Source organism: Tetrahymena thermophila (genome assembly GCF_000189635.1).
Source record: "Tetrahymena thermophila SB210 genomic scaffold scf_8254528, whole genome shotgun sequence".
Classification (NCBI taxonomy): domain Eukaryota; phylum Ciliophora; class Oligohymenophorea; order Hymenostomatida; family Tetrahymenidae; genus Tetrahymena; species Tetrahymena thermophila.
The window spans coordinates 230258-255922 of record NW_002476302.1 but is presented as its reverse complement, the minus strand read 5'-3'; the positions used below and the strand labels follow the sequence as shown (position 1 = coordinate 255922).

Genomic DNA, 25665 nt, shown 5'->3' with positions numbered 1-25665 from the left:
TCATTAATAAAATTTCTGGATTGAAAACTATTTCCTTTTGTAAATAAAAAAATATAGAGGCAAAAATAATTTCCTGATGAACATTTATTGTTAAAATAAACAAAATCTCTTCAATTTGTATGGCTATTATCTTAAAGTAAAACACTTAATCCTTCCTAAAAACCTTTAAAACTTAATTTTTTATAATAATATTAGATTAAATAACTACAAATTAAAAAATTTTTAATTTATTTTTACCAATCATGAATAAAAAGGAAGTTATATTATTCAGTTGCTTTTTTGTTTATTATCTAAATTAATCGTGCCTTTTCTTTATTTTTTTTTTGTATTTGTCAGTATTTTTAACAAATTTGCAATTTTAATTATTCTATGCAATTTATTATTTGTTCAGTCTAACTTTAATTATTTCTAATAATTATCTATAAAACAGAAAACTTTGATTCTGATTAATAAACTATAAACAAATATTATATAAACCACACGATATTTTATGCTCAAGGATTTTTAGTCTTGCAAAAATTCTAGTTTCGTTACTCCTTTTAAATTAATATTAGATTTTGGAGATAGTAAGTCAGCTGCGACACTTCCAGAGACTGAAAAGTAGAACAAAACAAATGCAGCTAGCAGCTTGAGTATTAAAAAGGAGAAACTAGAGTAGCACTCTGATAAATTTAATTCATATTCTGATTTCAACACCAGCAGTTTTAAAAATAGCAATTTGCTCTCAAAGATAGATGATTATAGCTACGATAAACCTAAAAATTAAGGCTTTAAACTTAGTAATATGATAGATCAGGTTTAAGAATAAAATAAAATTGATAAAGAATAATAAAGCTAAATTAATTATAAAATGTTCTATTCTCATTTTGATGATTCATACAAAGATATAATGGAGTATATAACTACTGAAAGGAGTGAAAATTAACAAAAATCATAGCAAAAAAATGCTCAAGTCAAGCCAAAATTCAAAAAAGTTGAAACTATAAGACCAGAAATTATTTTTAATATAAAGCAAATGATAAGAATGCAGCGTTTGAGAGCAGAAAAAATATACAAAGAAGAAATTAAGCCTGACGAAATGATTGATTATATGAGAAAAAGAAATCAAATTGAAATTATTTTAGAAAATAGCAAGTAGATTAAGAACTTAAAAGGAGTTGCTGATTTGATAGAAAAAGAAATTGAAATCCAAAATAAAAAAATTAATGATTTAGTGTAAAAGCTCATTGTAAAATTTGGTTTGGAACAGTATTAAATCGAGAGTGAACTAGAAAAATAAAATCTCAAAAATAAATGAAAAAACAAACAAACAAACTCTAATAATTAAAATCATAAAAAAAATTAGAATATTTACTTTATAATAAAGAAATGAAATTATTTTTAGATAATTTCATTTTAATGCATCAGATAATTTAACAACTTCTTACTTTATTTGTATTTCAATTTAATGCAAAAATATAAAATAGCTTAAAAAAAACATGTGTGGATGGATATCTTATTTACTATTTTAATTTATCTATTAAACAATTATTAATATGATTAAGTCTTTAATACTTTTTTTTGCTTTTAAAGCAAGAAATATTTAGAAAAAGATGTACAGAAAATATAGATAGAAGGAAAGATACATATAATGTTTTATATTTGCAATTGATTAAAGGGTTTAATTATATTGTATTGATTGATTGATTGATAGAAAGATAGATTGTCTCATGACAGATTTATTTCATTTTAACTTTTGATGTTTTTTTGATTAATATACCTAATTTAATTTTAACTACATTTTATTATTTTTCAAATTTTGACATTTCTTGCATTGGCATGCAAATCAACATCATCAACTCCTAAATCATTCATTAAATCAGAGACAGATTTTTCAATGTCATCAATTCTTTTTCCTTTTTTAAACAAAATATAGAATTATTTTACATCAATTATAATTTTCAAATCTAATTTAATATAAATACTCATTTCATCTATTCTGCCTACTATGTTTCCGCTCATGTCTTCAAATCTATCTTGCATTTATTTTAAAAGATTTTAAACGTAGGCATTTAATTCTTTGGAAGAAGGATCTTCATTATACTCTTCTCTTTTATAACCGCTATTGCTTAATCCTGCTTGCAACTTTCCGCTCATTATAGTACTTTTATTTGCTTAAAATCTTTTATATTTTTTTTCTTTTAACTTATTTTAATTTTTCAAATGTAAAGAAATTCAAATAAATTAAATATTTAATTAACATGACCGGTCATCACCAAATAAGAGTTTGAGTTAAATTACAAAATCAATATCAACTAAGTTTTAATTTAAATTTTTTTCTTTAATATTGTGTTTTTGCATGGTAATTAATTATTCAGTGATAGATCTAGATATAATTTTTTTTATTATTTAAAATTAACCAAAAGTTAGTATTAATAATATTATTTTAAGAATATAAAAGCATCTATCATCTGATAGCCAAAATTATTTACCATTTAAAATATTATTACTGAAATTATTTAATTTATTTATTTATTTTTACAATTTCAAAAAAAAATAATAAAAGTTTTGTATTCGATATATTTTTTTTTGATTGAAATTAATTAAGTTATCTATCTTAATAACCTCTTAGCGTATCTAAAAATAAGTTGAAACCAATGGCTGAAAGAAATAAATAAGAACCATTATAATTTAAAAGTATATTACTAAGATAATTTCTATGATTAAAAATAAATTTGCTATAAATGTTTAGTATTTATTGTAGGTGATGCTCAAGTTGGAAAGACTTATGTTGTAAATAAGTAAACATTTATTTATATTTTGCTTTAAATTATGCCCACTCTTTTTAGAATAATATAAAAATCTAGAAATTCTACTAAGTATAAGCCTACTTATGGATTCAACTACCATATTTGGGAGCATGAGATCCATGAGAATAGACATGTAGTATTTTAACTTTGGGACACAGCTGGCTAAGAAAAATACAGAGGCATTACAAAAGAGTATTTATTTTGTTTTAAATAATTAATTAGTTAATGTGATAACCAATAATAGGCACTACAAAAGTGGAGTTGGTGCTATAATAGTTTATGATATAACTAAAGAAGATTCATTTTGTAATGTAAAAAATTGGATAGAGGAGATTAAGAGCAATTGCATAGAGCAAGAAGAAGAAGATCCATATATAATTGTAATTGGGAACAAAAAAGATCTAAAAAGTTAAAGAAAAGTTGGGTATGAAGAGGCTTACTAAATTGTTAAGAAAGAAGATAAAGATATAGATATTTTTGAAATATCAACAGTTTCAGCAGATCCTGTTGATACTTCATATTTTGAAAAAGTAATCAACCATTTTTTTAAAAGTAAATTATTCCTTTTGTTAATTCTTCAACTTAGTTTTTCTTCAATGAATATCAGAAATATATGAAAGACTCAAAAAAAGAGGAATTCTATCTGATAATGATCCTAATATTAGATTGGCTGATACACAAGTATAAACAAGTAAATCGTGTTGTTGTTGTTGAAAAAGAAAATGTATAAAAATAAATAAATAAATATTACCAGTAATATTAAACATAAAAATACTCAATTAAATTAGAGTTTAATTTTAATAATGGCTTAATAGTTGGTTCTAAATTAAATCTAGTGCCCTATTTACTCATTTATTTAACATTTTATTATAAAAAAGTTTAAATTTTATTAATTTTTACTTATATTTACGTATTGAAATTTTATAAAAAATACATATTTTAATTATGCAATACATGTTTGATAATTAAGGGATTTAATTGTTTATTTGTTAAAATTCATTTCATCTATATTTGAAAAATAAAAATATCTCAATTTACTTGATTTAGATGGTTTAAAGATTACTAAAAATAGTGTTGTTGTAATAAAATTTGAATATCTATTATCTTAAATTATATTTATTTATATGGAATGTAATCCAAAGGTTATAAAAATATTTATTTATTTTAGTAAATATTTTTAAAGAAAAGTTATTTTAAAAAAATTATGAATAATTAATTATTTATGGTGCATTTAATAAAAATGATTATTTTCAAGTGTGGATGGTAAGTAACAAATAAAATATAAAGGTTATGATGAATTAATTTTTGTAGTATGCTAGAATTTCTTTAGTTGGATTGTTAGCTTTCAATAAAAATTCAACCTTTTAAAATAAATTCCTCATAGAAGAATCATAATAATATTCTATATTTAAATTTGTGATATAAATAAAGATTTTAGAAATAATCAGATTATATTAATTAATTATTAAAAAATAAAACTTGAAAGAAAAACATAAAATTAGGTTTAGTTTAAAATGGATATGCAAGATATAGACTGGGACTATGAAGAGTTCGGAAGAAAGGAAGCAGAAGAAAAAGAAATTATGAAGGGAATTAAAAAGTTTGAAGCAAGAACTATTTATAAAAGTAAAAATTCTCCTCCTGATGAAGCATTTTTGAGATATGAGTTCGATAGAGAACTTTAACATTTGCTGGATTATGGAAACTTTGTTAGTGGTAAACATTTAGATTTAAAATATTGCCATTATCTTTTTATACAAGATTTTGATAAATAGCAACAAATCAAATAAAATAGGATTAAAATATTTTAAAGAATCTCAATGATTATTTTTTATTGTTTAAAATGCTGTTTTATTTAATAGGTAAACTAACACAAATGACAGCTTTTTCAAATCCTTTAAAAAACACTTATAGAAATGAAGCTGCAATTAAAGTTTAATCTAATTTACAAGCAAAAGTACCTGAAGAAGGAAAAGCCACTTTAAAAGTTAAGGATTAAGATGAAAGAAAACGTGTTGGAGATTAGATTTTAGAATTTCCATAAACTGCAATTGGGTATGTTTTAGCTGAATTCAGTGATAATACTGTCTAGAGAGGGACAGGCAGTATGGTTGGACCCAACCATGTCATAACTGCTGCTCATATAATTTATGATAGAACAAAACCTGCTCGTAAAGTTTAAAGAATAAGATTTTGGCCTGGCTTGAAAGGAACAGAAGCTGTTTTCAAAGAAGTAGAAGTGGCTAGAGCTTTAGTCGTAGAAAAGTATAAAAACACAGCATTCAAGTAGTCTGAAGAGAATGATGTAGCCATTCTTATTCTTTAATAAGCAGTCGGTTTATCTACAGGATGGTTTGGCCTATATAATCCTGAAAAACCTGAAGCTATAATTAAAAATTACGAAATTCATGGTTACCCAGAAGATTGTTAAGAGTTAGTTTAGCACTGTGTAAAGAGTAAAGCTATAAAACTAGGTAAGGAGGTATATGAATATGAAAATGATGCAACTTCTGGTATGAATGGAGGTCCTATTGCTATTCAAAGAGTTCATTCAGAAACATTTATTGAGTATTTTATTTTCGGTATACATTTAAGAAATAAATCTTTAGCAAATCCCACAGGTGCGAAAATAGGTGTCCGCTTAACAAAAGAAAAGTTTGATGAAATATAAGATATTATAGAATGGTTTTTCTTAAAAGAATCATTAGATGATACTTTCTATTAGTAAATGATGAAGCGTTCTAACGAATTTAGTATTTAGTTTGATACAAGCAGAAATGTAGATATTTGCTAGCTCAATAATGCTCTCCATGCCCTTCGTTTTAATCTTCATCTGTAAAGTCTTTCCATACGCACAAAAACTGCAGATAATAAATCAGTAATTACAGATGAATCTCTTGAAATATTTAAGCACTCTTGTTAAGTTTTACGTTAGCTAAAAACATTCAAATTAGATATATACGAATGCTCTAAACTTACGGATAACGGTATTCGTGATTTAGCAAGGGGTATGCAGAACTTAAATGATATCCAAATTATAAGTTTATTTTTCTCAAATGGCAAGTAAATAACAAGTGCTTCATTAAAAGAAGTTTTTGCTGAAGTTTGCCATATGCCTAATCTTCACACATTCAGTGCAACTTTGATGAATATGGAAAGTATAGATGATGAAGCAGTTAGAGCAGTTGGTTCAGCGATTTATAAAAATTAGCACACCTTAAAATCAATCAAACTTCACTTCCAAACAATACCATAATCAACAGAAGCTTCATTCTAGCAAATAGTTGGTGATCTTAAAACAGTTGAAAGCTTAGAAAAACTAAGTGTAACAATATTTGGCTTTAAGTTTTCAGAAGAAATTAAAAATTAAATAAAAACATATTTTAGAAAGCTGCATTAGCTAACAGTTTTATGAAATATGAGTTAATATCAATTAAAAATGATAAAATATCTGTATTTAAATGTTTATTTATTTTTTATTTTTTTTGCTATATAAAATGAGAGAAATGTTAAATTAATTTTACTTTTTTAAGTATTAATTAGAATTTTTTAATAATTTAAGTTTTTTTTAATTATTTCAAATGATAAATTTATATTTTTTAAATCTGAATAGAAATGATAATTTAAATAAGATCATCTAATTTACTTATAAATAAAAATTTTTTATAAATGTGCAAAATTAGTGTTATCAAGTATTTTTTATGAGTAATTTTTTTGTAATTATTTTTTTTATTTTAAGTAAGAAATTTTTTATTTAATTTTTACTGTTGATGAAATTATATTCTCTATTTATTTATAATAAATAAATGGTTAGATATTTTTTATCATTTTATATTAGTATTGCAGAATATTATTAAAGTTCTAATAAATTAAAATCAAAATAAAAAGTAAATAATAATAAAAAATTTATTATTAAAAAAAAAAAAAAAATATTTTCTTAAAATAATTTATTTTGATACTCTGAGTAACACCAATTTTAATAATATATTTTTTTTTGGCATAATGATACTTGAATTAATCCTTGATATTTTTAATAAATTTTATATTTGTTACTGACTCATTTTTAAATTTTTTAGAACCAAATATATTTTTCATACGAATAATATCAGAGTTACATGAATTAAAACAACCAGTAGATTTAATAAAAAAAAGTGGCGATTGATTATCATGCTCTAGTAATTTTGAAATGCCTATTGGCATCGCAATCTAATCTTTATTTACATATCACATATTTATTTTTTGATGGATTAATTTTTTAATTTTAAGTAATTTAAGGAATATAACATTAGAATTAGATAATACAATTTTACAAATATTACTTTTAATTTAGTTAAGCGAATTAATTTTCAAGATATTCTCAATAGGCAATTTACATACATTCAAATATATCATTTTGCTGTTCTGTAAACAGCCAGATCAAACAAATATTTTTTATTTGAAAAAAATTTTCCTTATTATAAACTTAATGGACTGAGTTTTTAAAAAAACCAAAAAATATTCAATAGTATTGCTGATGATGAATTGAAATCTTACATCTTCAATTAGATAATAATTAAAAAGAAAAATGTTTAAATGTTGTAACTCAAAAGCTTAAGCGTAATGGCTGTTTGATATTTATTATAAAAATACAATAATAGCACAAATATTGCATTGTTTTGATAATTTATATATAATTAATTATTTTTTATTGCGCTAATATTATTATAGTTGAAGTAATTACTACTTATATGTTTTGGTACTATAACTTTGAATTGTTATATCCGAAAACAAGGTATATTTTATAAAATTTGAGATTCGATTTCAAACAAATATAAAATTTTGTGATAAAATTTGAATAATACTCTAGTTAAAAAGAATTGATAGAAAGATAACTATTGAATTGAATTAGGATTTACTATTAAGTTGAATAGTTAGTAGAGATGCATTTTAAATAAAAACAATATGAAATATACCTTGAATTTTATATATTTTATATAATATATCAAGCAATTAAATTTTAAAAGAATTTTTCAAGAAAGACAGAAGCTTACTAAGGTAGTGGTTTTTATTTTTAAAAAGTTATGAATAAATAGTTATTAAATGAATATCTAGCTAGCTGGATGAATAAATGTATGAATGAATGAATGAATGAATGAATATTTTTGTGTATTATTGAAGAATTTGTTGTTTTTTAATGTATATATCTAAATTATCTAAGCTTTGATCATTTTTTTCACCTAATTTTTTCAATCTAGACTTTCGTCTTTCATATCATCACTGTCAGAGCCTTCATCACTATCTAGATATGAAACAACAGCTACAGCTTTTTTACATATTTCTTCATTTTTATTTTATTAAAGACTGTGTATAATTTAATTAAAGCCTAGTCTCTAGAGCCACTTTATGTGCTTTTTTTGGTTTGCATCTTAGGCAGACATCGACATTACTCTGTCAAATATGTCAAGACCTTTCTTTAGCAAATCTGTGTCTGTTTCATCTTATAATATGGAACAAAGGATTTCTATGAGCTAGATTGTAATCTCGATCTTAAAATCTTTATTTTTTTCTTTTTAAAAAACAAGCCATATCACTTCAATCACCTGCTGTTAAAGCTATTTAATATTATTATAATTAAAATTTAACAATAAATAGGATGACGATTTTATTTTTTTCTATTTATTTGTCTTTTTGTTCTTGTTAAATTTCGTTTCTAGAACTTACTTAGTTATGTTAAAAATTACATAGATTAAGAATTCAGACTAAACTTTAAACAGTTAATCATTAATAAGCGCAAAGAAATTTTAAAACCAAATGGAAAAAATTTTTTTTACCTATTTTTTTTCTATCACCAATGGATCAAGCAAATTTGAAATTAAATAGTTGTATTTTTCAGGAAAAATGCATCCACCGTCTACTAAATTTTTCAAGGTCAAAAAGAGGTGATATTTAAGCACAACCTGAATTTAAGAGTGCTTTATAGATTTTAAGATCTAATCAAATACTCCACTTTCGTGGATTTATATCATAAAGTCCTTCATTTAATTAAAAAAATTATGTATATCCAAACCAATTTTATAAATTTCCCACAGCTGTATCTATATCTCTTTAATTTATTTCCCTTTTCAATCAATTTCCAGATTGGATTTTTTTTGTTTGTTTGTTTGTTTGTTTGTTTGATTTGTGTGTGGAAAAATAAGTTTAAAATACAAAATATAATTTAAAGTCGTAAGTGAGAAAAAATCATTACATGTCTAATTTTATCATTTTTAATGTGGGAGATTGCACTCAATATCTTGTTTCCCTTTACAGGAATCCATACATTTTCTTGATTTATGAGCTTAATAACAACATTCATAAGTCCTAAATTGTAGAGCTCTTAAAATTTGTTTGCAACCCATTCAAAATTATTTTTGTCTATTTTGAAAATTTTTCATTATTTTATTTCACAAAAATTTTAATTTAAATTACTTAAATAGGATCTTACAATGTTATCGATTGCAGAAGATAGATCAAAGTGGATATCACAATCATTTGTTTGAATCAAATATTGAAAAACTATTCCTAATTTTTCGTGATTATAGTCAAAAGGATGTTATTGTCTTGAGAGTCCGTGCAAAATTATACATAAGTCTTTAATACTTTCCAAATAGAGCTAAGAATTAACTGTCATTAATTTTTCAAATGTTGCCAAAAACTCTGGATAAAAGCCGTGATGTATAAAGTATTCACTTGATTTTATATTATCCATAGTTAGTTGTGAAATAGCTTACAAAACCTGTTAAAGTCAAAAATTAAAAAAATTTCAGAATTTGTTTTCAAAGCTTTTTCATAACAAAATTTTTTGAAATCAAGCGATCTTACAGTTGTAAAGGTTTTCTCAGTCTTAGCTTGTCTATACACTCTTAGGTATTATTCGAAAGCAAATTAATCAGCTAAAGGACTGATGTCGTTGAGGTTTTTAAATGATTCAGTAATTTCGGAAAGCATTTACAAAGTTCCCAGCTATTTTTACAAATAAAAAAACATTTGAGAAAAATTAGAAATATTGAAACAAAGAAAGTAAGAAAGAAAGAAAGATCAGAGAAAGAGAATTTTTTATTTATAAAAATACATTTGAAGAAATGTTTTTTTGATTTGTATTTCTATAAAATGAAATGAGATATAACAAATGTTTACTTTGCACTCATCTGATATATTAGGACTCTATGTTTACTAAAGTAGCTGCCTCACAAAATTGAGATCTTTGGAAAGAGTGAGCTTTATATTTACTGAGCTTACTGTGGTATTAATTTAAAATCAAGTTAATTTAATTCTGAAACAAATGTATTATTAATCTGATAAAATACTATTAAAAATGCAAAATCATATAAATTCAATAAAAGTTTTAATCATCAATTGCTATGTAATTATGTGTGTTTTTGTAACTCTACTTTAAAGACATTGCAAGGAGATTTGATTTTGTTTAAAAATTTGATATATTTGATTCCATCTAAATCCAAAAAAAAGTTTTTTTATCTCCTTATTTGCCTTTTATAAATGTTTTAAAAATAATACTTTTTCATTCTTTAATTTTAAATCAAACGCGGGTAGGTTGATATATTTAATCAAATGCCTAACTAAGCATATAAAGTATCTCAAAAAATGTATTTTTAGTCTAAAATACGCTAATTACTTTTTTTTGACATTGTCTCGAAAATTAGCAGAGCTTTCCAGAGCTCCTCTTCTGATTGAGGATTAACTATTTTCAACTTAAACTCCTAAATCTTCTAGTTTATATAATCAACATTCTCATCATCAAATTGCTCATCAAATTTGAAGTCTTCTTATGATAACTATCTTATTTAAACTGGCTAAATCATACGCTTACGATGGTAGTTGAGCTACTCATTTCTAATTTTTTAAACTAAATGTTAATATTCTTGCCTTTTAAGGTATTTTGTCTAATCTAAATGACAGGGATTTAAAATTTGAGAATGGTTTGCTACAATCTCATATAATTAATTTAATATCATAAAGCCAAAATGGTTTAAAATTTTAATTATTGATCACAGGCGCTTTAACTACAAACCCAACCCCTTTTTTTAAAGCTTAAAAAAAAATAACTGTTTTAAAGCCTAACCTTGAGTCTGTACGCTTTTTCTCTTGTGCCTTCTCTTTAAATTCAGAAATTTTTCTCTTTTCAATATCATCCTACTTTTCTTGCTAGTTATTTCCTTCCATATTTGGTGAATTTATATACATAACCTAACCTTATGTAATTTATGCTTTTATCTTAATACTATCGTGCTTTTATTAATTAAATTTTTTGTTTTCTAATTTTTTATTATTAGTTTTAGAAATAAATAAATGTATTATTGCTTAATTACAAAAAAATAATAAAATTTTTGTTAACTAGCTTTTTTATTTTATTTTTTATCACTTTTATTCATTCTTTAATTAATTAATTAAAAGAACGAAATCAATAAATCAAATCAATCAATTATTAATCAAGTCATTCTTTATAGTTCCTTCTTTCATCTATTGTTTATTATCAAATTTTTTGTATATTTAGAGTATCTCCTTTTCACCTTTATATAAATTTAAATGCAATTACTCACTTTTATTTGCAAGATTTTATGAATGAGTAATAAATAAGTACATTATAAAAAATTTGTTATATGCAAATATAAAAACATCGCTATTTAATTATTTAGTTATTTCATTTATGTTAATATACACTATTAATATTTTCTAATGCATCTTTACTGTAAAACAAATATATTAAAGCTTTAATTTTCATAAAAAATACTTTTAAAAAAAGTTTTCGTAAATATTAAAATGGTTTGTATTTTATTTATTTTTATAATACAGATCTCATTTTTAAATCTTTCTTTTCATATTTAATTTACATCACTTATCTTACCATTTATTTTCAGCTTTACTTTTTATTTTACCTAAAAATATAATAAAATATTGTTCTATATTTAATAATCTCTTAAAATAAAGTTCTAATTTTTTTTACATTTAATATTTAAAATAGAAAATTTCCTATGAAACTTTTTTAGAATTATTCAAAGTAAATTTCGATTATAATTTTATCATGTTATAAATAAAAACTAACTTTAACATAAATTTTATGCTTAAAAAAAGAAATAAATTTAATTAATTGCTAATTTCTTCTTAAAATGAAAAAGAAATAAATTTAATTAATTATTTTTTTTATTAACATAATTATGTTATTAAAAATTATTTTAAAACTTTATTTAACAATCCTTAATAAATAATTTTTTTAATTCCTTTGAAGAAAAATTTTGCTATTGAAGCTTTTTGAAAAATGAATAATTCTAATTGCTCTTGACAGACAAGTATTATTTAAAAAAATATTTATTTTCATAATTTGTAAAAATTGGAAATATTAACGTTAAAATAAATAAATAAATACGGTGATTTTCATTAAATCAATTTTTCGAATTAAGATTTTGCATAATTTCTTTTATTCTTAAAATAAATATTGTAAAAAAAATTAGTAGATACACTTTTTTTTACAAACCTAAAAATTAAGAAGATTTTCTAACAATAAACTTCCAAAAAAGACCTTATAGAGTGTCTAAAATTTCAGCTAAATCAGAAACAAAACAGCTCTGAATAATCATATAACTTGTGGAATTTCAATGCATTAAATTACTATTGGACTCATCATAGTCTTAGTCCCTTTAATCATCATTTTGTCTTACAAAATTGGATAAAAAAAGTATATTTAACTTTCATATGATATAAAATCAATATTCAGTCCTATATAATCCTCAATTCATAATTACACTCTTATAATCTATCTAATTTAAACTAATAAATATATATATAGACAGCAAAAAGAGATTGAGAGAATTCAAAGACAAGAAATGGCAATAAATTTTCTGAAGTAAAGAGCAAGTTATTAATCTCCTAGAAATAACATTTATGATCAAGCATATGGAAATTATAATTAATGTGTTTAATAAGACTACTAAAATTAATACACTTTTAACAAGAATTATTTGAATATACCTCCCCTTACAATTCCAGAACCTTATTCTTCTTATGATTATTCTACTTATTCTCCACCATTTTAACCTAATAAGCGCTTGTCCTTTACAAATTTTGCTAACTTAAATAATTCTTAGCAATACGAATAATATGATTACAATATTGTAAAGTAAATTCTTGGTCCTTCACCACCACAATCCCAATTAAACACTCCAAATAAATACACATAAAGCTGTGGTAACTACTATCAAGAGTAAATATTTATTTTAAATAAATTTTTATTTTCATATAATGCTTAAAGAGCATTTGAAGTTTACTCTTACATAAAATTAATGTGTTTTATAAAATAGTAATGTTCCCTATTTCCTAAAGGAGAGAAGCAGAGCAACTTACTTTAGATGAATAATTAAATAGATTGCATCTTAGTTGATGTTTTCTGTATTTTTGTTTTTTCAAAAACTTTAAATTATTCATTTAAACCCTCTAAAATTTTGACGAATATTTTGATCCTATTATATATACCAATTCCAAAAACTCATGTTTAAATTTAATTAACTAACTGACTGACTCTATTTGTATGCATTTATCCTTATTTATTTATATAGTACACTATTTTTAGGCTTTGAGCTTTGAACTTTCATAAAACTAAATCCTTTCTTGTTGATTTAAAAAAAATTTTTTTTTTCAGTGAAAAAAATTTTAATTTTATTTTATTTTTTATAAAATAATTTTGTTAAGATCTTTTAATGATTTTGATTTAATAGGTAGAATTAGAAGAAAGTATAGGTTTTTAATTAAACCCTATTTAAATAATCCTCAGTGGCTGAAAATTTTAATGTTAAGTAAATAGACAAATACAGAAATAAAATAAAAAAAATAAATAAATTTTTATAATTTCAATAAAATAATCAAAAAAGAAGGAGAAGTGTAAATGAGTGACGAAAATGAAGAGTGCATTAAGTGCCACAGCTAGAAAGTGAGACACGATCGTATTAAGGGCAACGTAAAATGTTTTTCATGCGGCTATGTTGTTGAAAGTCACTACAAAACTTTTGAGCAAGAAGTCAACAACTATGAAAACGATCCTGATTAAATGAATAAAATGAGAGGTTTGGTCTAAGATGGAAAAGACATTGTATTAAAAATCGGCAGAGACGTCTTTGATGAATAAACAGGCAAGAAAAAAAGAAAAGCTGATGAAGATGATAAAAAAAATATACGCAAGCAACTCAACAAATGGTGTGAGTATTTATAATTCGAAAAAAGAGAAATCTTTGAGATAGAAAATTATTTCAATATTTTACAAAATATGGATTACTGTAATCCAAATTAAACTAAGGAGAAAGAAGCTAACTCTTCATAGCTTAAAAGGAGAGGTGTCATCGCAATTTACATTTTTGTGAGACTTTTAAAAATTGATGAGGCCATGCTAAACCTAAAAAGTATTTGTAATGTAGCTGGAATAAAGCTCGAAGATGTAGAAAAAGAATTAGAAAATATCAAGAAAAATCAATTCGAAGATAAACAAAAAATCGTAGAAATTTTATTTGATAAGGTTGATTTAAAAACATATGCAGAAGAATACTCCAAATAACTTTCTCTTAACGAAAATGACAAAAAAGGATATCTAGCCCTTTGTCAGTAAATTAAAGAAAGCCAGATTTCAAACGGTGAGTAAGATTAAACTAAGGCAGCTGCTGCACTTTATGCTGTTACTAAATTAAGCAATAATCCCGATTTAAATAATAAAACTTTAAAAGATTTATCAAAAGTATGCGAAAAATCTGATGGAACTATTAAAAAATTCTATGAAAACTCAATTTTACCAAACTTAATTACTTTATTTAATGGAATAAAGTACTAATAGTATAATTGGAAAGATTACTCAAATCTTTCAAGAAATTGAGTTTCCAAACAAAAATCAAACATTAATCTTTCCTAATCATAAATAACAAATACATAGAAAGAAAGAAAGATAGATAGATAGATTCTTCTTATTTTTTCTGTTATTAAATAAATTTTTATTAATCATACAAAAATTAGTTAGTTAGATTTAAGTATATTTAAGTTTATTAATTTATCATAAATTTATTTTATATTTTAAATAAAAAATTGATGATTTTATTTCATTTAAATATTTTTATCTTTTAACGATTTATGAAATTCAAAATGTAATTTTAGAGGATTAATCAAAAAGAAAATGAATATTTTTAACTAGTTTTCACTACGAATAATTAATTAAATGTTGTGACTACATCGTTTATGTAATAAGGTTGTGATAAAAATTAATAATAAATTTTTTTAGATTAATTTTGTGTAAAAAATAATCTAGTAAGGATATAAATAATTATTGTAAATTTTCAGGAATTATTCAATATAAAAAATCTATTTAATTATTTATTGAGTTTAATTTAAATCTTTATTGAATATTTTAAGTTTAGATTTTAAAGTAAGCAAAAAATAAAATCTATAATATATATTAAATTTAATTTAAATTAAATTGAAAATTTTTCTAGTAATTTATCAGAAGCAAAATAATTTTATACTCCAAAATATTATGTAAAATGAGTTGGCTTTATTTGCAACAAATATGAAGATTTTGAAAGATTTAATTATTTAAGAAACTATTCGTTTAGAAGTATAAATATATTTTGCATAAATTTAAGATCCTTTTTTATTTTGAATGTACCATTTAAAGCAATAATTCTATTTAGAGTAAAAAAATAAATAGTAAAAGGATAAACATAATAATTAATCAACCACAAAACAAAGCAAAAACAATAAATAAAATCAACTTTATAAATAAACTATTATAAAATGGGACCAACAAAGAAAGAGTTAAAGAAATAAATGGAATTACTTAGAAAACAATAAGAAGAATAAGAGTAAGAAGATAGTGATGAAATTGACCAAGAAGAGGAAGATGACTTTGAAGAAGGTGACGATTTAGATGGTTAAGATATTGAAGATGAAGAAGAACATGATGATGGTGAAGATTTAGAAGAAGGTGATGATGATGAAGATGATGAAGACGAAGAATTAGATGAAGATGGTGAAGAAATACCTAAGCTTTAACCCAATAGCAAGCTCCCAAGAAAACTTCCCAATGATAAGAGTGACGATGAAGATGAAGGAGATATGGAAGCAAAGGTAATTAAATTTGAATTGATAAAATTCATTATTTTTATAATTATTTAATCATTGGGAGTATTGAATAAAATGATTTTTTATTTAACAGGCAAAGGAATAATATATGATGGGATTGAAAGGTTAACCAGATTAAGCCATTTTAAACATGAAGATCAATGACATTTTACACATCTTATCTAAATTCAAAGAAAATAGCAAGGATGGTCGTAGCAGATAAAGTTATTTGGAAGAATTAACTGAATACTTTATGCAATATTACAACTACAACCGTGATTTAGTCTAATTATTTATGACCATGTTTAATCCTAATGAAGTAAAACATTTGTTTTTACATTTTATTTTTAAAATTTTTGAATTCTTAAAAAAAAAAAATCAATAAAAGTAGAACATAGAGCAAATTTATTTATGCAATTAATATTAAATATTAATCTTACTTATATTAACTTTAAAAGCTTGTTTAATTCTTTGAATCAAATGAACAACAAAGACCTTTAACTATCAGAACTAACACCTTGAAAACTCGTAGAAAAGAACTTGCATAAATCCTTATTTAAAGAGGTGTTAACTTAGACAGCTTAGCTGAATGGACCAAAGTTGGTTTGAAAATATACGATTCTAAAGTTCCTATCGGTGCTACCCCTGAATATCTTGCTGGTCATTACATGCTCTAAAGTGCCTCTTCTTTCTTGCCAGTCATTGCCTTGGCTCCTTAACCTAACGAAAAGATTCTTGATATGGCTGCTGCTCCTGGTGGTAAAACTACTTACATAGCTTAGCTTATGAAAAACACTGGTGTTTTATTCGCTAATGACGTTAAGGCTGATAGAAACAAAGTATTTATTTATAAATTTATTCTATGATGAATTTGGAGTTAATTTTTATAATTTATCAAAATAGGCCTTGATTTTCAATGTTTAGAGAATGGGTATTAACAACTGTATTGTAACTAATTATGATGGAAGAAAGCTCAATAAAGTTATTCATAATTGTGATAGAGTTCTTCTTGATGCACCTTGTACTGGTTTAGGTATTATCGCAAGAGATCCCTCTGTTAAAGCTACTAAGGTAATATTATAAATTAAACTATTAAAATTAAATTAAAAATTTTAATTAAATTTTATTTAAAAATTAATATTTTTTTAATTAGTAATTGATTGACGTCCAAAAGCATGCTCACTTACAAAGAGAATTAATTCTTTCTGCCATCGATTGTTGCAAGAAGGGTGGTTATGTTGTATATTCCACTTGTAGTGTTACAGTTTAAGAAAACGAGAGTGTTGTAGACTATGCTCTTAAAAACAGATTCGTTAAATTAGTAGATATGGGAATTGAAGTTGGTGAAGAAGGTTATACAAAATATTAGGATAAGAGATTTGACCCTCAACTCAAAAAGACTAGAAGAATTTTACCTCACGTTCATAATATGGATGGTTTTTATGTTGCCAAATTAAAAAAATTAGAAAACGGACCTAGAGTTACTAAATAGGAAGTAGTCAATGATCACTTAGATGCTATGGAAAACGAAGATGTAGAAAATGTGAATATTAATAATAAAAATAAGAAAAGTGATCACAAGCTTAAGGTTCAAAAAGGACAATAAGGTGTGATTGAAGTAACAGCAAATGGTGAAGATTATGATTGGAATGAAGAAAAGGAACAAGAAAAAATAGAGAAGACTGAAGAAACCGACTAAAAAGAAAATGAAGAGTAAAGCAAATAAGCTAAAAAGGATTAGAAGAAGCCCAAGGGAGAAAAGAAGGCATAAAATGAAACTTAAGTTAAAAAATAAGATAACAAATAAGTAAAGAAGGAATCTAACGATTAAGCAAACGGTGAAAAGAAATTATCTAAAAAAGAAAAGAAATTAGCTCAAAAGGCCTAAGAAAAGAAAGAAAAATAGAATAATTAAGTAAAATAATAAGATGAAGAAGAAAATGTTGAAGAAGAAGTTGAAGAAAAGCCTGCTGCTGCTAAGGAGTAAAAGCAAGATAAAAAAAATGGTTAAAAGAAGTAAAATTAAAAGTCAGAGTAAAAGAATACTGAACAAGTTGCCAAGTAGCCTTTGAACAAATAGTAAGAAAAGAAAGAATAATAAAAACCCTAAAAAAATAATAATGCTTAAAAGACTGAAAATGAAGTAGAAGAAGAAGTAGAAGTAGAAGAAAAAGCAGAAAAGAAAGTAAAGGATTTTAAAGGAAAGAATAACAACTAAAACAACAAAAAGTTTAACAAATTCAATAAGCATTAGAAAAATAGACCATTTAATAAATAACAAGGAAAGCATCAATTTTAGAAAAATAAGAAAGTTAAAACTGAATGAGTGAATGAGTAAACTTGTAAATAGTGAAAGTTTGGGTGATTTGAAGCTTTGAGCAAAAAATTATTTGATAAATTCTAAACAGACAAATAAAATAACCTATTCATTCATTCACTTATGATTGTTTGCTTTTATTTATTTATTTGTTTTAGAGATTTAAAAATAATTTATTTTATTAATCATTCATTTATTCATTCGTTCATTCAAAAATTGTTTATTAAAATACTCAATTTAAATATTAAATTGCTTCTGTGTGTTTTATGTAGAATTTAAAAACATTTAAATCTTACTTTAACACCTAATCAAAATTCTTTACTCTTTCTTTTCTTTTATTGATTTTCAACTCTCTAATTTGTTAGTGATTAAATAGCATCTTAACTAATTAATTTATTATTCTTTCTACTTCATTATTTTAAATATTTTTAAACAGAATATTTCGCTTGATAATTCAATTTTATATTTAAAAACTTAATAAGAGTTATTGAATTCAACTTTTTTTACTTTCATTCATTATATATTTTTAATATTTTTAAACAGAATACCTCGCTTGATAATAAAATTTAATATTTAAAAACTTAATAAGAGTTATTGAATTTAACTTATTTTAGATTCATTCATTGGTGCTAATTAAGTTTCATACTTAAAAAGTAATCTTTTTAGAAATTAATTTGTATTTTATAGCTTTTTTCAAGAAAAACATTTAAAAAGGCTTAAAAATAAAAATTAATTTTAATTTTATTTTTTGATTAATAAACTAAATAATTTAAAAATGAATTAGGATAAAATTTTTTTATTTTACCTAACAAATAAACATTTTGTTATTTAGTAAATTTATTATTTAGACTATAATTAAGTTATGATAAATTCGGTGGGGAGAATAGTGGAGATAAATAAATAAAGATAAATATACATGGGACTAACTTTATTTTTTAAATTGATGAAAAGATAAAAGCTCAAATTAAATGAAATTACTCTAAAATATATTATTTAAATGAAGAGCAATCTTTTATGTAGATTATTCATAAAAACTATCTTAGGGATTATTAAGCCATTAAGACTCTTTTACTTAAAGTCCCCCAGCATATAATTAGTGCGGTGTGTCAGAGATAGCATTTATTTAAAATGAAATAGATAAATTTAAAATTTTTAGATTTGTTAGATAATACTTAAAATTGTGCTTTAAAGTTTTAAGCATTATTTTTCATCTTCGAGTGATTGTTTGTTAAAATATTTTGTTTTAATATATTTTATTATAAGGTTCTTTCGGAAATTGTGGTCGATAGATAGATCCAATTTTTTTTTGTGGTAAATCTAAAATAAAGAAGAAAGAGTAAAAATTAGTGTATAAGAAGAGAGAGGATATTTATTTATGCTTTAAAGCAAATAAATAGTCAAGAAAAAATTATAATTTTAAATGACAGAAATAGTGTATAAATAAGAATTAAATAATTTTATTAAACATTTTATTTGAGTCTAGCTTAACTCTATTTAGAATTTAAAGCAAAATTTACAAATTATTTTTGTGATTCAATTAAGTAATTTTTATTTACACATACTAAATTACATATGCTTTTTTTTTTTCTTCTCTCTCTACATCAGCTATAATCTTTTAGAGATAATAAAAATATCCTTTTTTTATGGGAGAGTGTAAAGAGAATTCATCAATTCCCTTTCAGAAAATTAGAAAAATAACTTTTTTTTATGTAAAAAATAATTATTTTCTAATTCAACCATTAAAAAAATATTTTTTATTTGGAATGCGCCTATTGGCTTTACTTATAAACAAATTCTTTTATAATCAACCAATCAATCTAAGAATAAGTAATAATAAGATCTTTTGCTGTAATTAAGATAAGGCTTTTTAAAATGTATTTGCTTTTCATAAAATCATTTAAAATATTATTCTTAAAATTTATTTTAATTATTTTAATTGATCAATTAAATTGACATAAGTTTGTAATTAATTGGGGTAAAATACAATATTTTCGAAGCATTCTAGCAGCTTGGCCAATATCTAACTGATATTTAAAATCCTATCCATAAAGAATAATAAAATTAAAATATGGTGATTTTTGTTGTCAAATAATACTTAATTGATTTATTTTTATAAATATCTGTAAAATTAAAGAGTCAATAAAAGAGTATAAGCTTTAAACAGGAAGAGAGTAGTGGGTTTATTTATGTTAAATATCAAAGGAAAAAGGAAGCTTGGAAAGAAAGCAAGCTTGAAGGTGGCAGACAGATAAAGATTGAAAAAATAATAGGTTTTTTAATGATAATAATAATAATAAAGATAATTATTATTATACTTTGCGATTTATTTTAGAAAAAATTTGATTTAAGAGATTTAAGGAATGGAATTATATTAAGAAATTTTATAATTATTTATTATATTAATAAATTTATTAACTTTTAATTAATTTTTTTTTCAAAATAAAATTAATCGAAGATAATCAAAGAGGTTTTTCAAACTAAAAGGATTTCTGCAACCAAAGCACCCAGAGCGATAACTATTTCCTCAAGCACTTTCTTTTTTCAAAACATTTTTGCTACGTCGTGTATTTCACTTTTTAAGACTACATTTCAGAGATTTAAAATCAGCTATGTCAGGTTTTCCTAGCTACAATAACCCTTACTACTACTATGTGACATCTCATAATAGTTCTCTGTAATTTAAAATTTTAATTTAATATGATTTTATTTTTCTATTTTTTTTTCACTTTGATTTATCAGTTTCATCTTTCAAGCTATAATAGAAAATATAAAAAATTACAGCTAATTAATGCAATTTAATTGAAATTTAAATAATGAGTTAAATTAGGTAGTAATGTCCTTTCGATGCCAGCCAGAAAGATGGATTTAAATCTGGCAAAAAATTTTTTTACTATGAAAAATGAGACAATTTATTAATTTTATTTAATAAAAATGAGAAATATTAAATTAATGATTTTTCGAATATTGATGGAGGAAATTTTCCTCTGATATGAGTATTCGACAATGCTTCCTTTAATCAAAGCTGTCTGAAAGAAATTATTTACTTTTTTTTGTTTGTTTTAAAGATTTTAAAATTACAGTAAAACAATCAGCTAGTGTTTTTTTAGTTTACATAGAAATAAAATATATTTTTGATTGTGCCTTACTTAAACAATTAAAATATGATTTTTTTTTGCCTAAAAATAATTTAATTAGTATTTTTATTAATGTCTTTTATTGACCAAGCATTGCTGTGAGATTATACTGATACCTTTAAACTAAAATTCCCCAACAACCCTGAGATAATTTTTTATTTTGAATAAATTATGCACTTTCAAATAAATAAGACTTTATTTAATAGTGTTTACTAAATGCATGCACGCACATAACTAACAATATTTTTAAAATATTTTTTTAAAATAGCTCTAATCCTATTGTGAATCCGTATTTCAACTATCAATAAATGTCTTACAAGTATTTAGTCGCTAAAAACTCAAAAGACTTGTACTTACAATAGAATAACATAGGAAAGGATAGAAGAATAGACAATTAATAAAATGGGTAAGGAATGCAGCCTTTACTTGGAAACATCAAGCAAAAGAATGCAAGGTATTTAAATTGATTTAAATAAGTGAAATAAAGAATTTTTTGTTAAAATGTAATCATTTTAATGAAGTTTTCTGTATTGAGCTTTATTAAAATGATTATTTTGTCTTAGATAAAGCTTTCTTCTAATGCAAGCTTTTCTTAAATTATAACACAAACATAAGGGTACCCCTCTAATTTAATTAAAAAGTTAAAGAAAAAGAAGATATTATGACATTTGATTTTTTCATTTGATTAATTATTTATTTATTTATTTATTCAGATTTTCTTTAATCAATGATCAATTTTTCTTTCTATTAATCTTCGTTCCTTTCTTCTTTTTTGCTTTTTTCTTTTTACTGTTTCTTTTAGAGTTAATCAAAGAAGAAAAAAAAGAAGAGGTAAAATAGTTATAATGATCTTCTTTTTACTGCTTAAGGAAAAATTGAATAAATTTGTATAAAAAAATCAATAATACGATAGGGTGGGTAATTTAAATTTCTACAAACTCTTCTTTTTTTTTGAAAATCTCAAAAAATTATATTCAATTTTGCTTGATTTTATGAATTTAATTTGTTTTTAACAACCATTTTTTCTTCTTTGAAGCTAGCTGTCTTTTCCGACAAAATCTTCACTCAATTTGAGTAAAATTATTTTTTTTCCTTTAGTATATTATTTTAATTATAATAATTTTCTGAGCTTTTTTATTCAGTTTATTATCCAAATTTCTAAAGGAAAAAAAGCTCTAAAAATTATTAAATCACAAGTAGAGTATAAAGGGTTAATTTATTGATTTTATTCCTCTTAAAATTCAAATACAATTCCTCCCTAAACTAGGCTTAAATTATTAAATTACTTTTTATTTTCTCTTAAACTTAATAGTTATGACGACCAACTTTGTAAGACAAAAAAGGCTAACAAAGATGTTTTAAAAAAACAAGGGCTAGAACCTAAAAAAGCCACTCAAAACGGTGTAATTATTATAGATGATGATGAAAACGATCAGGTCTCGTAAAATATAAATATGCAGCAAAACAACATTGAAAATGACTCCTCTTCAGTTGAAGTGATAGAAAAACCTTAAATAGAATAATAAAAACAAAAAAACCAAGAAAAACCAAACAACTAACAACAACAATATGTTTAGAAACAGACTTCTGAAAGAGTCTATGGAGCTTAAGCAGCTGGTAACACAAATATTATGTAAAAAATTACTTCTTTAGACCAATCGGACAAGAGCGATACAGTACTTATTTCGAATATCAGCAATAGTAGACAAAAATTTATTTATTTATTAAATTAAAAAAAAATGTTTTAAATTAATATTTTTTGCTTTTTAATTAAAATAGTTTAAATTTCATCTATAAAATAAATAAATTTTTAATGAAATTTTTCAATTATTTGATTTGCTTAATGTTTATTTTTTATAAAATAAATTTAAAGTCAGCAAAGCTACTACCTAAGCCATCTCTCAAAACAGCAGCTAAATCAGTGAAAAGAAAGCAACAGCTATTCCCTAAAAATAACTAATTATTTTGAGTGACGAGGAAGATGAAGACCAAGAATTCAAGTTATCTTAACCTAAAGAATTATACTGTTACTAAAATAATAGTAAAACATCTAGTTCAAATATTAATAATGTCAAAAATATGGGTTAATGCACTCAGTACTAAAAAATGTTTTAAACCTCACAAAAAAATATAAAATAAATTCCAGTATGCGATTTTGCTGAAGATTTAACTATTCTTAAAGTATAAAATCCTCATAAACTCCACATAAATGATTAATTTAGAGCTACTTAAATTAAAAGAAATCATTTTGAATTACAATCCTTAAATTAAAATGCTTATTCATCCAAATTAGAAAAATTAAAATTAAAAGACCATTTGAAACAAACAAAATGTGCTTCTAGCTTTACTTAAAACAACTCTTTTAGTAATACTAGTAGTAAACATTCTAATTAGAATGCGTAAAAAAACAATAAATTTAATGATTATAGACTATAATCTTAAAATTTTAGCTAGGTGCTACATAATTAAAATAGTAATAATTCAGTTTCATCATCTTCATCAAAAGCAGCTCATACCTCTTAGAATTATAAAAATAACCAAAATTAAAAATACATTGATGCTGTTCAATCTCCTTCTCAAACAAACAGCTCTTAATAAGAAGATAAAAATAAAAAGTTTATCAATTCAAAATATTTATATTGTAGAAAGTGTGATAAATAGATTGAATTTAGCAATGTAAATAATTAATTCATTGAAACATACAGAGATTTAAGCATTAAAAATGTTTAACATTAATAATAGATGAGAAAAACAAGTGAAGGATAATCACAACTCTGCAAAGCCTGTTACTAGACCAAATAAAAGTAATTATCATTAATTGATAAATTAATAATTAATTTAAGCAAATTGTCTTTGTTTTTAATCCTGATAAAAAAAAGTCTTACTGGATTGATAAAACTAAAAATATTAACTTTTATTTATTAAATTTATGCTAAATTATACAAATTATATTAGAAATGACTAGCAAGATAAAAGATACTGGGAGCAAGTATTTAGAAATACTGAAGATAGATAAAATAAGACTGAAGTTGGTGTAGAGTATTAAGCTGTTATTCCAGAATATTCTATGGTTAGTAATAAATTTATTTTTTTTTAAAAAAAATTTTATTAACTAATTAATTATTCAAAATTAATAGATTTATAATAGTGGTAATAATTAAATAAATCTAAGTTCCAAGCTATTTTATCAAATAAAGTTCATAGTGCAGAGGATAATGGAATATGTAAAATTAAATTACTCAATCTTTAAATTAACTTAATAATCAATTTAAATATCATCAGATACAGAAGTTATTAACTTGATTCGCTCAAAATATAATGAAAATTATTCTCATAATGATTTCCTTTCCTTAATTAAAAACACTAAAATGACTTTAAATGAAATAAAAGAAAAAATGGAAAATGACGATTAGAATTTCATGAATTAAATTGAAGGTAAATTTTATTTTTAATAAATTTAAGAGAAGGCATTCATAAACTTTGAAAATAAACTTTAAAAAAAATAAAATTTTTATCATCAAAATTTAACAATTTTAGAAAAAATAAAATTAATAAAAACCCCTCTTAATTGAAATAGTATAATTTAGTTTAAAATATAGATTAATGTTAATGCAAAAAATTAAAAAAGTTAAATATAAATTTTATTAAAATATAAAAAAAGCTTGCTGCTCGAATACCTGTAAAAACTAAAGAGTAACTCGTTTAACAAAAAGAAGATTAGAATATTTGCAAAATTATTGAAGAAAGTAATGAAATGTAAAGTAATAAATCTATTTATATCAAAAGCAGTAAAAGATAACTGAATTCTATTAGTTAACATAATTATAAAAAATAATGAAAAATCTAAATAAATAAATGATAAATAAACTAAATAAATAAATAAAGCTTAAAATAAGTAATTTAAATATAATTAATTATAAAAATATCAATAAATTAATATAAATATATAAATAATATATATAAAATATATAAAAATAAATAAATGTTTACTCATAACCTATAATTTAAGTATTAATTGTTTACATGTGCATATAAAATCTGTTTATAAAACTTTTCCTTTCAAACTACTATTTTATTCTTTAATAAAATTTTTTAAATCTTAATGCACTTTTCACTTATGAATTACTAAATATAGATTAATCAAAAAAATGATATAACTAAAAGAAATCAGTCAATATTTTTTTAAATTTGTATCTTGTGAATATATATGTTTGTATAAAAAAAAACACACATTTAAGATTTTTGTTTGCAAAATTTAAAAATTATAAAATCTTAGTTAAATCTATTTAAAAAAGCATAC

General features: G+C 22.9%; 9 protein-coding genes across 9 annotated transcripts; 7 read left to right on the top strand and 2 right to left on the bottom strand. All coding sequences in view use genetic code 6, as the record gives it.

Moving 5' to 3' along the window:
• Window positions 1–490: 490 nt before the first annotated feature.
• On the top strand, window positions 491–1297 carry TTHERM_00637540 (hypothetical protein; the record flags this gene model as incomplete). Its single annotated transcript, XM_001032415.3, has 1 exon — window positions 491–1297. One exon carries the CDS (start codon window positions 491–493, stop codon window positions 1295–1297), a length of 807 nt encoding a protein of 268 aa, XP_001032415.1.
• Window positions 1298–1791: 494 nt separating this feature from the next.
• On the bottom strand, window positions 1792–2136 carry TTHERM_00637530 (heat shock factor-binding protein; the record flags this gene model as incomplete). Its single annotated transcript, XM_001032414.3, has 2 exons — window positions 1792–1895; window positions 1965–2136. The coding sequence occupies 2 exons, from the start codon at window positions 2134–2136 to the stop codon at window positions 1792–1794; spliced, it is 276 nt and encodes a 91-aa protein (XP_001032414.2).
• Window positions 2137–2560: 424 nt separating this feature from the next.
• Window positions 2561–3793, top strand: TTHERM_00637520 (transmembrane protein, putative). The gene is made up of 5 exons (XM_001032413.2): window positions 2561–2676; window positions 2732–2780; window positions 2829–2981; window positions 3034–3341; window positions 3397–3793. Exons 1-5 carry the CDS (start codon window positions 2637–2639, stop codon window positions 3501–3503), a joined length of 657 nt encoding a protein of 218 aa, XP_001032413.2. The 5' UTR covers window positions 2561–2636; the 3' UTR covers window positions 3504–3793.
• A 510-nt stretch (window positions 3794–4303) lies between these two features.
• TTHERM_00637510 (chymotrypsin S1 family protein) lies at window positions 4304–6204 on the top strand (the record flags this gene model as incomplete). The annotated part of the gene is made up of 2 exons (XM_001032412.1): window positions 4304–4505; window positions 4652–6204. 2 exons carry the CDS (start codon window positions 4304–4306, stop codon window positions 6202–6204), a joined length of 1755 nt encoding a protein of 584 aa, XP_001032412.1.
• A 1410-nt stretch (window positions 6205–7614) lies between these two features.
• Window positions 7615–11149, bottom strand: TTHERM_00637500 (hypothetical protein). Its single transcript, XM_001032411.3, has 8 exons — window positions 10888–11149; window positions 10441–10658; window positions 9945–10045; window positions 9630–9770; window positions 9237–9543; window positions 9016–9182; window positions 8600–8800; window positions 7615–8380 (listed from the first exon to the last, which is right to left on the bottom strand). Exons 1-8 carry the CDS (start codon window positions 11007–11009, stop codon window positions 8015–8017), a joined length of 1623 nt encoding a protein of 540 aa, XP_001032411.3. The 5' UTR covers window positions 11010–11149; the 3' UTR covers window positions 7615–8014.
• Window positions 11150–12184: 1035 nt separating this feature from the next.
• On the top strand, window positions 12185–13172 carry TTHERM_00637499 (transmembrane protein, putative; the record flags this gene model as incomplete). Its single annotated transcript, XM_001471453.2, has 3 exons — window positions 12185–12498; window positions 12610–13023; window positions 13121–13172. The coding sequence occupies exons 1-3, from the start codon at window positions 12419–12421 to the stop codon at window positions 13170–13172; spliced, it is 546 nt and encodes a 181-aa protein (XP_001471503.1). The 5' UTR covers window positions 12185–12418.
• A 374-nt stretch (window positions 13173–13546) lies between these two features.
• Window positions 13547–14953, top strand: TTHERM_00637498 (hypothetical protein). Its single transcript, XM_001471452.2, has one exon. It carries the CDS (start codon window positions 13606–13608, stop codon window positions 14674–14676), a length of 1071 nt encoding a protein of 356 aa, XP_001471502.1. The 5' UTR covers window positions 13547–13605; the 3' UTR covers window positions 14677–14953.
• Window positions 14954–15353: 400 nt separating this feature from the next.
• TTHERM_00637490 (NOL1/NOP2/sun family RNA methylase, putative) lies at window positions 15354–18240 on the top strand (the record flags this gene model as incomplete). Its single annotated transcript, XM_001032410.3, has 5 exons — window positions 15354–15920; window positions 16009–16233; window positions 16373–16753; window positions 16818–16985; window positions 17068–18240. Exons 1-5 carry the CDS (start codon window positions 15588–15590, stop codon window positions 18238–18240), a joined length of 2280 nt encoding a protein of 759 aa, XP_001032410.2. The 5' UTR covers window positions 15354–15587.
• Window positions 18241–20639: 2399 nt separating this feature from the next.
• Window positions 20640–25106, top strand: TTHERM_00637480 (hypothetical protein; the record flags this gene model as incomplete). The annotated part of the gene is made up of 9 exons (XM_001032409.2): window positions 20640–20905; window positions 21634–21819; window positions 22678–23066; window positions 23239–24041; window positions 24108–24169; window positions 24321–24439; window positions 24503–24589; window positions 24648–24800; window positions 25027–25106. Exons 1-9 carry the CDS (start codon window positions 20841–20843, stop codon window positions 25104–25106), a joined length of 1944 nt encoding a protein of 647 aa, XP_001032409.2. The 5' UTR covers window positions 20640–20840.
• Between the last annotated feature and the right edge of the window lie 559 nt (window positions 25107–25665).